The sequence below is a fragment of the Corticium candelabrum genome, chromosome 15 (assembly GCF_963422355.1).
Source record: "Corticium candelabrum chromosome 15, ooCorCand1.1, whole genome shotgun sequence".
NCBI classification, from domain to species: domain Eukaryota; kingdom Metazoa; phylum Porifera; class Homoscleromorpha; order Homosclerophorida; family Plakinidae; genus Corticium; species Corticium candelabrum.
Window position 1 is genome coordinate 1745712 of NC_085099.1, and position 11512 is coordinate 1757223.

Sequence of the window (11512 nt, forward strand, 5' to 3'; positions counted from 1 at the left end):
TGTACATGTGAACAATGTGTGTGCTTGTCCTACTCTATCAGCTGCTGACATTCTGAGACGTCGTATTTCCTTCTCTTTCTCTTGGATTTCGTTTCTCAAAGTCGTCACTTCAATCTCATGAACCAGAGATGATTGTCTTAATTCTTCTGTCTTCTTCTCCACTTCACTCTGCAGTTCAGCAATCTATGCAACACAAACACAACTTGGCAAACAGACAACTAGAGATGAAAAAGTCACATTACTTTCTCTTCATATTGATGTCTCATGATAGACATGTCTCTCTCCACATAGACATCAGATCTCACTGTACAAAGAAGAAAGTCAATTCAATGCAGAAACAGAGATACAAAGTTCAAAAAGATAAAAACTCACACAAACTATTATCACCCAGATATGTAGAGAAGAAGACAACAGTAAAATATTATTAACTCATTAACTGATTCAATTGACAAATGAACAGACACACACACACACACACACACACACACACACACACACACACACACACACACACAAAACACACAATAAAACAAGCAGACACATCACCTCAACCCAAATGTTGAGAGGAAAAGAAGTGAGAAGATCAAAAGCAGCACATCACAACAATAGCTCAACAGACAAGATAACAAGCAAATCATTCAACAATATCAATCTAACCTCACACCAAAATCATCACATTAAATCAAAAGAAGAAAAAACAAAAACACAAATTAATTGTTTCTTTCACTTACATCTTATGGCTTCTTCCATCATCTCAACCACATCACTGCGACCCCATTGCTTGGCAATCTCCAGTGGTGATCCACCATACTTACTATCCCACAATGACATCATGATAGTAATATTATTGACTGAAGGATATTGAATGCATCACTTCTCATGTTGGGGACTCGCTCCATGTTTTAGAAGAACATCAACGCAACGCACATGACCATCCATGGCAGCCCACCACAGTGGTGTACAACCATCATTATCATTGATATCAACAGGAACAGAACAAGACGAAAGTCTCTCTACAATGGTCACGTGATTATTCTGTGCAGCATAATGGATGGCTGTGATTCCCAACTGAGTAAACAAGAAACTGATAAGATAGTGAGAGAGTGTTTATGTTAAAATATATTAAAGCAACAGACATTCCATTCAACACACACAATGAGACATTCAATAGAATGATCAACACACAAACACAAACAATAGCAAAATGAATGCATTACACTCACAAATATGTTTAATACATGCACAACAGACACCACAATATCAACTCAACCTCTCAATACTCAAATTAACTCACAATATCATCTTTCTTCATCACATCAATATCTTTGACATTCAGTAACAGATCAGTGATCTCTTCTGATCCAATGAATGCAGATACAATCAAAGCCGTACATCCCCTCTGCATACACAAGAATGTATTATTATCATTATTCCTCCATCACACTGTACACATGCTGCAAGACAAAAGAAAATAGAAAATGAAGACGACCTGATAAGACATAACTACTGCAAAAATAGTCTCCAACAGTCCAAGTTGAATGAAATAAAAACCAACAAGATTATTCATCTCTGCATGCAATGGCTGCTTCAGCCAGTCACAAGTCAACACTGCTGCCTCTTGACGAGCAGGAAGAAACTAAAATGTTGATTGTTGGATTAGATTGTTACATCTAGTTGATATCTATCATCTTATCAACAACACATCACACTTTCACACACTCAATCAACTCACCCAGTCAGTCCCATTAACATCCACTGATTTAGCGAGTAGAAACTCAACCATCTCCTTGTTCTTCTTCCAACATGCTTTTATCAGAAGAGTGTCCTATTTTAACATCAAACGACGTGCAGTTCATTTCAACATCCAATACACACATTATAACTCACAACACATACCCCATCCTCATCACGTGTATTGATGTCAACTTGCATCTCCAAAAGACGCGTTACTGACTGAATATCACCTTTCTCCACTGCTTCACACAATTCCTTTTTCTATAATGGAAACGGCTGGTATCTCTACATATACTAAAGCTCTTACAAATTGTCCCACCTCTAACTATTCCCTAGTCAACCATACGTCAAAGTTTTAGTTGCCTGGTCATTACTCTGGTTGCCCATGAACTATAAATCCATTACCTTATTGCAGCAACATTACGTGTAGAGTGTATAATCATGTAATGACAATTATAACTGTCACATCTAAATATAATTGTGTTATGACCATCGGCCAACATTTGTCCATCACACTAACAGATGCCCTTCGCAGCCACGTTTGCATCCAATGAATCTCCTAAAAATTGCCACATTAGAAGGGTCCCAATGAAGTACTTGCGTGATAACCAAGTCTTGCTATCTGATAGCATCATTAGCCAAATACAACAATGGTGGACAATGTCCTAAAGTCCAAAACTCGCATTTTCTGGCCTCTGGAGTCTGTCGGCACCAGTAAGATATAGAGCTCCTATTTTTCATTTCCAATGTTTTGTTGGTGATTATTACTCACTCTGATGCCTAAATCTTCAGATATGGTGATTTTCATGTGGACAACTGATTACTTTACCCCTCAGTGCATGCACACGAGGTAAATATTATAGCATGCTAACTACAGTACCAAAACATGGCTGTGAGTGTGTACTACTTTAACAACAGGAAACTGGTTAATTTAGAAGTGAAGTTTGAAGTGGTCCCTTCAACACATTAGTGAATCTCAAAAGATGATATGTCAACCACATATTCCATGTCACATGCATAGACTTGCTCAGAAAGGAAATGTCATGCTGGTAGGGAGGGTAGCTGTCAGCTGGTTGTCCCTGGCCAACCCTAGTCTGCTGTTTCAGTTGTCCGGTCATATTTCTGGTTGGCCGAGGCAGCCGAGCAACGGATTTGTCATACATTAAAATTTATAACTCACAACACATACCTGTCCACTGATTTGATTTCCCATCTCTAAAAGACACGTTAATGACTGAACTCCACCTTCCCCACCACTTCACACAATTCTTTTTTCCTTCAGTGAAATGGCCAGAACCTCTAAATATTCTAACACTCTCAACTCTACACAACAAACAAACAATTACACTCCACCACACAAAACAATCACAAACAAGAAAGTGCAAATGTCTGGAAACAACGTGACGTCATCTCATTTCTATCATCCCCATAAATTTCTACTAATAGTGCGCTAGAGGTAAGCAAGATCAAAAGTAGACAGCACTCAAAAAGCATAAACTCCGTCAAGGCAGCTCACTTACCTCTAATCTTAATGCCATTAACAACTGTTTCCATGGCAAAAGCTTGTGTTCACCATAGGATGTAGTACACATACCGTTACCCGACATAATGTGTCCATAAATAATTGCACGGAGATGGTATGGGTGACCAGAAACAAATCGGAAGTCATCTCGCTTTCCCGTCAAAAAAATTCTAAGCGAAGCCGACCCCTCGAAAGGGGACCCTGATTAGAATTATGTCCCAAAAACTAATCAATTGTTCAACTTTCTATCATCTCGTCAAATTTCATCGACAAACCAACCAACCAACGCCGATACAAACATAACCTCCACTACACAAAAAAGCATCAGTTGCCGCCAGGTCAGTTATCTCTAGCTAGAGTATGTTTCACTTCTCTACAATCATCATCACACACCACTGCAGTCTAGCTACACGACTAAAGCGTTAATTAACTTGACAGTAGACGATGTACTCACCGCAAACACACCAATCGCAGCTACAACGAGGTGAAAAAGAAAATCTTCCCGATGACGGTAGGGGACTGTTCTCGACACCTAGTCTCGCGTAGCCAGACCCCTGTCACAGTACTCGGTACTTGCGTGTTTATCGCACGTGACATAGTCTACACTTCATAACGCATAAATAACGACAACGGAACACAAACATTTAATACAAATTATATTTAGACAATAAGAATCAAAAACAATGCAAATACAGTATAATTGATATCAACCAAAATAACAGTTGACTTCCATTGTAATTCTGTCAGTCGTGAGATGACGATTAGTCGTATAAAGCATTCGATTCTCCAAACCGACTGACACATTTCTCTACAACATTGAGAAACTTGTCTACCTCTTCATCCAATTTGGAGAGAGACGAGTCAGCAGATTGTTTCTCAAAATCGTCTGGTAGTAAACGTAGAGGATCAGACTGCAGCATGTTAGATAACTGCAAGACAACACGATTGATAAGAAAAACAGACCAAATAGGAAATTATTGGTGCAACCTGTTTGCTCAGTTTGCATCCGTTTTCTGCGTGTTTCTCTAAATACTTGAGCAACTCGAGGAGATGACGAGGAAACTGGCAAATGTTGAGGTAGGGTTGAGGTAAGACGTCGACAGCAGATTGTTGCAGCGTCGTCTGCCCATCTAAATGCACCTGAATCTAGGAGACATTAATCACAACACGCGCGCGCGCACACACACACACACACACACACACACACACACACACACACACACACACACACACACACACACACACACACACACACACACACACACACACACACACACACACACACACACACACACACACACACACACACACACACACACACACACACACACACACACACACACACACACACACACACTAGTGGCAATATATTAAGGCTCCTCGGTAATGTCAGAGCTGGTGGAGGTCCTTTGGCAATCCACTTTACAGGATGTGGATCTTTGAATCGAAGCAGTCTAGTGAAACAAATGCTGACCTGCCAACCTAGCAGTGTCAAAATGCGTGAGTTTTTAGAAAAAATACGGGAGAATGCGAAAGTTTAAAATTTTGGACACGCCTACAATAACATTAATATTAATAAATTTATATGGTAATAAATGTTAAATAATATATAAATTATATCTAATCATCAAAATTTAAATATTTGCATGCCCGGTTGGAGTAGAAGCCATTAATTAATTAAATTATAGTGCAACAAATGTATAACCGATTGATTAACATGCCTAATTAGCAACACACAGCATCAACACCAATTACTAAACATAATAATTAATTAAACCTAGAACTTGTACTATACGTACTACTGCCTGTTATAAAAATCTAAGAACAAAGTGCATGCACATTCTCGTGGCTAGTCGGGATGTTCTGGATTCTATTTTCTTGTGGCCTTTTTCGATCGCTTTTCCATCAATACATATGGTAATCAGGTAGCCAGCTCCTCCCCCTTTCCACTTCTGACCGACTCCTCCTTCTATGTCTGTATTTTGACCAAGTATGTTATGAAAGAGCCGGATGAAGAGAGGGGATGGCACATAGAAATTGATATTGGGATATCAAGTATGTACGTACACATGCATGTACTAGGGTGTACAGTTACACAGAACAGGCACGCCTATCACTTTGGTCACACCCACCAATGGTCAGAATGGGGAGATTTGATGCCAAATGAGGGTAGGCGGGAGAAGGGTTCCAAATGCGGGAGGCTTCCGCTCAATGTGGGAGAGTTGGGAGGTCTGTTAAATGTCAAAAGTATAAAGAAGCATTGGTTGAATAGATAAACAAACAAGCAGATAAAATAGACAAACAGACAAACAGACGTTAGACCGACACACAAACTGACAAACAGAGAGACAAACAGAGAGATAACAAGACAGACAACTAGACAGACAAACAGACAGATAGAAAGACAAACAGAGAAACGGAAAACAAGACAGACAGACAAACAATCCGAGGAATGACGAAGGCGGAGGAGAGACTATATACGGGATAAAAATAGAAAAGTTTTGTTGATCACGTGAGCAAACAAATCAATTCAGAAATTCTAAATTTAGTCACTTGTCCTAACATTTGAATAAAACTTAAACTCAACAATTATAAACAATTGAAATAGAGTTACTGTTGGACAATAAACTAAGAGGCTCTAATTTAACTTAGATAATTATATTACTCATATATATACGGGACATTCGCAATGGGCTTAGAACCTGGAAGTCTCTACTCTCTTAGTCTGAAGAGATTCGGAGGACTTCTCTACTACGATGCAGCTTGGGACAGCAGTTTCGGGCTTCCGTGCACGGCAGCTCGCAACTTTCGCGGTTTCGTTCTCACCGAGCGCGTCTGCAACGCTCTCATAGCTTATTTCTCAGCCAGAAGTATCGCTCACAGAGAGCTGCTTGCATTGTTTAGTGATTCACGCGTCTGCAGGGTCACACAAGCCAACTTGAGAGTTACCCAAGGTGGGCGTGGCACTTCCGGTTTAATAAACCCAACCAATCAAATTAATTCGTTGATTTTTTAGGTTTTTGTGATCGTGTGCGTGATTTGGTGGTAGGATTGTCGGGCGACTTTACAGACTCGGCTGTCGAGATTCTCAACAAGCACAGCCTGACTGACATCGATTTGAGCTATCGTGACCACGCCCCATCATGGTCATTAAGTTCAATGTCTAAGTGTAGCTCTCGGTCTCTAAAAAAGTTGTCGATGATTGGCTGTGACAAATATGACGATTTTGAAGCGATCGGAGAGTTTGAAAATATTCGCATGTTGAATCTCTCTCAGTGTCGCATCGACGATCGACAACTGCAGTGTGTCGGCGAACGTTTGAAACACGTGACGGAACTTGACCTCTCGTTCTGTCGTGGCCTCTTGTCGTATCACGGACTGGCCATGTTGTCGAGCCTTGCATCGTTGACTCTCTACGGATGTACCTACAATCGAGATTTAATGCAAATTCTATTCAAACTGACCAGACTTCGTCACTTGGATATCTCGAGTCTTCCTCTCGGTGACCCCCCAGGTTTTGTCATACCGCTGGGAATGATTGGAGGTCAGGAGGTCGTGAGCAATTATGTTGGACAGATTGTTGGATACTTGCCGAGCTTGGAGTCGTTTGATATTTCTGGATGCAAACTGAACAATGACACGGTGGTGTGTTTGGAGGAACGAGCGGACAAGTTTCGGTTTCTTGGACTTTGTTGTGTTGGTGGCGTGCCGTCATGGGAATGGCCAGGAAAAGTAGCAAACGAGGTTGGATAAAAATTGTGTGACTTTTTTGTATGCTGCTTTGTGACTGAAGGATTAGGTTATGTACATGGGCAGACAGGCAGAGTAGTATGTGACTGAATGGACACACACACACACACACACACACACACACACACACACACACACACACACACACACACACATGCACGCATGAGCACACACACACTCACACACACACACACTCACACACTCACACACTCTTTATGCTGTCAGGTTGCCAGTGAGCTGCAAGTTGATCAGATCATCATTGCACTGCATCGTTACATATCAAGATATCAATACGGTCAGTATCTTCTTCACAAACTCTACTTAAATCTGACTGGAACAGAAGTCAATGGACACCTTGTAAAAGCAGCATTAAATGTAAGTACCACATAGACACGTATACACGACACTATTGTATCACATGGCATTACCATTGAATCCCAGAAGTTGAGAATGTATGTATGGGTTATGTATTTTGACCATTGGAGAGTCTGGGGTTCAAGCGTAATGCAGTATTTGTTGATGTAGACGTGAGTGTTGCGGTTTGGTGTGTATGACAGGCTGCTGTGAAGGTTGTTGAAGCGAACAGAAAACGCAAACCCTTGGTTATCAGTGGAACGTAGGTGGAATTTGTGTGTGTGTGCAGTGTGTGTGTGTGTGTGTGTGTGTGTGTGTGTGTGTGTGTGTGTGTGTGTGTGTCACTGTGTGTTGGTGATGTTTTGGGTTACATTTAGAGCTGCAATTTACCAGCTGGTAAGATACAAGAGATATAAAGATCAGGATACGTCTACTATGCAGTGAGGAAATGCTCGATGTGGTTGTTTGTTTGTGCGTTAATGTGGCTTGTTTAGTGATTTGACAAAACTGCTGCTAAGGATCATAGAGGATGATGATGACAGTAATCAAGCAAAGGTGTGATGGGATGTGCAGCATGAATGCACAGACAGACGGACAGACAGACAGACAGACAGACAGATAGATAGACATACATACATACAGACAGACAGACAAACATAAGGCAAACAGAGACAGACAGACAGCCAACAGACAGACAGACAGACAACAGACAGACACACAGAAACACAGACAGACAGACAGGTAGACAAACACACAGACACAGAGATACAGCCAGATAGACTGGCAAACAAAAGACATATGCATTAAGAAATGGACTTAGACAGCTTGACAAACCGACTGTTTGTAAATCTGAATACATTGTATTTAAAGTCTTCATGTTTATAGCAAATTGTACAAAACTGTCTGCTTATTCTGCTGCAGTACATCATAGAATCATATATAATGGTACATACACTCCATGTGTGTGTGTGTGTGTGTGTGTGTGTGTGTGTGTGTGTGTGTGTGTGTGTGTGTGTGTGTGTGTGTGTGTGTGTGTGTGTGTACACGCACACATTGATGCTCACCAACAAGCAAAAAATCTATTGTATTGCTAGAATCCATTCCGAGGTCATGTCATTCAAGTTGCTCTTGCATACGTTGAGAATAGCTTCAATGACCACCTGACCCACTTAGCTACGTGTGTCATTTACAGCCTCGGCTGTTCAACAACAACCGAACAGAAAAGTCAACTGAGAGAACTCGGAGCTCTAAAGACACTCATTGCTTTGGTCACAAGAAAAGCTCAAGCAAATGAGGTGACACGTTGAGTGTGTGTTGGTGTATTGGTTGATTGGAGTAGTGATGAGTTTGTGTAGTTTGATAGGGTTGTTGAGACTGCGTCTGGCTTTCTGTGGAATATTACTGATGAGAGTCCACCGAATTGTGAAGAGTTCATCAACTGTTGTGGAATGGAGCTGTTTATGTCAATCTATAAGGTAGATTGGGTAGTACTGTAGACAGATAGATGGACAGCTGGACAGACAGACACATTGCTTAATAAAGACAGACAGACAGACAGCTAAACATACTGATACACAAACAGACGGACAGGCAGACAGACAGAGACAGATAGACACATACAAACAGACAGACAGACAGACAGATAAACATACACTAACAGACAGACAGACACACACAAACAAACGGACAGAGAGACAGACAGATAAACATACACACTGATGGACAGACAGACAGACAGGCAGACAGACAGATAAACATACACAAACAGGCGGACAGACAGGCAGACAGATAAACATACTGATACACAAACAGACGGACAGGCAGACAGACAGACAGATAGACAGACAGACAGACAGATAAACATACACAAACAGACAGACAGATAGATAGACAGACAGACAGACAGACAGACAGACAGACAGATAGACAGACAGACAGATAGACATACTGATACAGACAGACAGACATAAACACACACAAACAGACAGACAGACAGACAGACAGACATAAACACACACAAATAGACAGAAAGACAGACACAGACATGAATGCGAAGAGGTTAACAACATACATATTACAGGATGATCACAATGCTCAACCAGTCATCAGAAATCTTCTTGGATTATTGGTATGACAGCAACCAATGCACTCCCCGCTCAATTCCTTCTTATTCTGCATTTTTATTGCAGGGAAATGTAGCTGAAGTTCCATCATTACGACATCACTTCATGAATGATGATGTCATCATGGCTTTAGTGTAATGATGTTGAAGTCGTTAAATGACGCGTTTCAGTGTTAATTAAAGAGAATTGTGAATGTGTAGGAAGCTACTGGACGAGATTCAGGAGGAAGATATTGAGATCAGTTACAACACGTGTGGTATCTTGTCACACATTGGGACAGACGGCCCTGAAGCGTGGACATTGCCGACGCCACAACGAGTGGTGTTCACAGCAATGGTGTGTGTGTGTGTGTTGTGTGTACACACAGACACACACGCTCTGTCACACCCACACCCATGCACACACACACCCTGTCACACACCACACACACACACACACACACACACACACACACACACACACACACACACACACACTCACTACACCACTACTGAAATCAATATTAATGATGTACTCATATATTTACAATCACACTTTAACCATCCACTGTTGTCAGGAGGCTGCAATTCGGCGCTGGAACATCGATGCAAACAGAAGCATCAACTACAATTCCCTTGAACCAGTGCTGAGGATCCTACAAAAGAAAACCTGCCCAGCAGCTGAACTATGGGCCGTCTGGGCTCTTGCCAACCTCACAAACGTATCAAGTCAGTCACAACATTCGGTCACTCACTGTCGTGTCATTCCATCCACCTATTTATGTTGTGTAGGCAGCAAGTATTGTCCAATGGTGGAATCGGAAGGAGGCATTCCTCTTTTGAAGGAAATATTTGATGATGTATCGACAGAGAAGATGACGAGAGAGTTAGCTGGTCGAACTCTGGCCATTTGTGATGTATATCGACATGAACAGTAGTGTATTATTTTGATTTGTTTTTACATTCTTTCAGTTTGAAATCTAAACAGAAACGGTTTAAAATGCGTAGCACGTTCTGAAAGTGTTTGACACTTTACAGTCTACTAGACTCGAACCCAGTCCTCCTCCTCACGCACGCTCCACGTGTTTTGGCACGTGCTAGGTGCTTTTTGTTCCACTTGCCACGTGCCAAAACACGTGGAGCACGCGCGAGGAGGACGACTGGGTACGAGTCTAACTGAAACAGTCTACATATTTATATCAAATTGTTTCCACTCCTGTAGAAGACTTACCATTTACCATATACAAATGCCGAATGTACATGCGAGAGACTATAATTTTGTGCCCTCCTCTCCCCCCGTTGTTAGTTGTGCATGATGAACTTAGTACCTCGTAGTTTTGCTCATATGTAAAACTGTGTACTCAGATCAATGTACATGTACAAAATACATAATCTTTAATTTGATTGGTGCGACCTGTTTGCTCAGTTTGCATCCGTTCTGCTTGTTTCTCTAAATACTTGAGCAACTCGACGAGATGACGAGGAAACTGGCAAATGTTGAGGTAGGGTAAGACGTCGACAGCAGGTTGTTGCAGCGTCATCTGCCCATCTAAATGCACCTGAATCTAGGAGACATTAATCACAACACACACACACACACACACACACACACACACACACACACACACACACACACACACACACACACACACACACACACACAAATGGCAATATATTAATTAGGGCTCCTCCGTAATGTCAGAGCTGGTGGAGGTCCTTTTGTAATGAGTATAGCGTTATAGAGTAACTGTTAGAGCAACGTCACTGCTAGAACGACAACACTACGCATGCCCAACACCCGCTATTACATCATGCACTACACTACCCCTCCCTAATGTTGTAGTCTACTACATAGTCACTTAATTTGGTGGTCTTGTAGTGCGTCTATGTCTTATGTCCACGGGGTCTTCGGGCAATCTGTCCTGGGCTTGACGTACATTGCAAGGCGTGTGATGTTCGAAGTCGTCAAGTGGTGGTGAGGGACTAGTTTCAAATGGTGATGAGGGACTAGTTTCAAGTGGTGGTGAGGAACTAGTTTCCGCTGGTGGAGT

At 41.6% G+C, this 11512-nt stretch overlaps 2 protein-coding genes across 2 annotated transcripts in view; one reads left to right on the forward strand and one right to left on the reverse strand.

The window, feature by feature from the left end:
* Positions 1-3826, reverse strand: part of LOC134190834 (cyclin-dependent kinase 4 inhibitor C-like) — a 4043-nt gene extending 217 nt beyond the window's left edge. Inside the window, exons 1-9 of the mRNA XM_062659356.1 lie at positions 3711-3826; positions 2924-3057; positions 1897-1995; positions 1733-1825; positions 1295-1399; positions 875-1068; positions 732-814; positions 243-304; positions 6-183 (exon numbers count right to left, since the gene is read on the reverse strand). Coding sequence (XP_062515340.1) covers positions 6-183; positions 243-304; positions 732-814; positions 875-1068; positions 1295-1399; positions 1733-1825; positions 1897-1995; positions 2924-2947 — 838 coding nt within the window. The 5' untranslated portion in view covers positions 2948-3057; positions 3711-3826. The remainder of the gene's footprint in view (positions 1-5; positions 184-242; positions 305-731; positions 815-874; positions 1069-1294; positions 1400-1732; positions 1826-1896; positions 1996-2923; positions 3058-3710) is intronic.
* Positions 3827-5887: 2061 nt separating this feature from the next.
* LOC134190521 (protein zer-1 homolog) lies at positions 5888-10399 on the forward strand. Its single transcript, XM_062658976.1, has 14 exons — positions 5888-6210; positions 6273-7000; positions 7232-7381; positions 7564-7622; positions 7738-7800; positions 7855-7915; positions 8246-8305; positions 8455-8655; positions 8716-8835; positions 9441-9488; positions 9550-9617; positions 9684-9819; positions 10040-10190; positions 10254-10399. Exons 1-14 carry the CDS (start codon positions 5946-5948, stop codon positions 10397-10399), a joined length of 2256 nt encoding a protein of 751 aa, XP_062514960.1. The 5' UTR covers positions 5888-5945.
* Positions 10400-11512: the final 1113 nt, after the last annotated feature.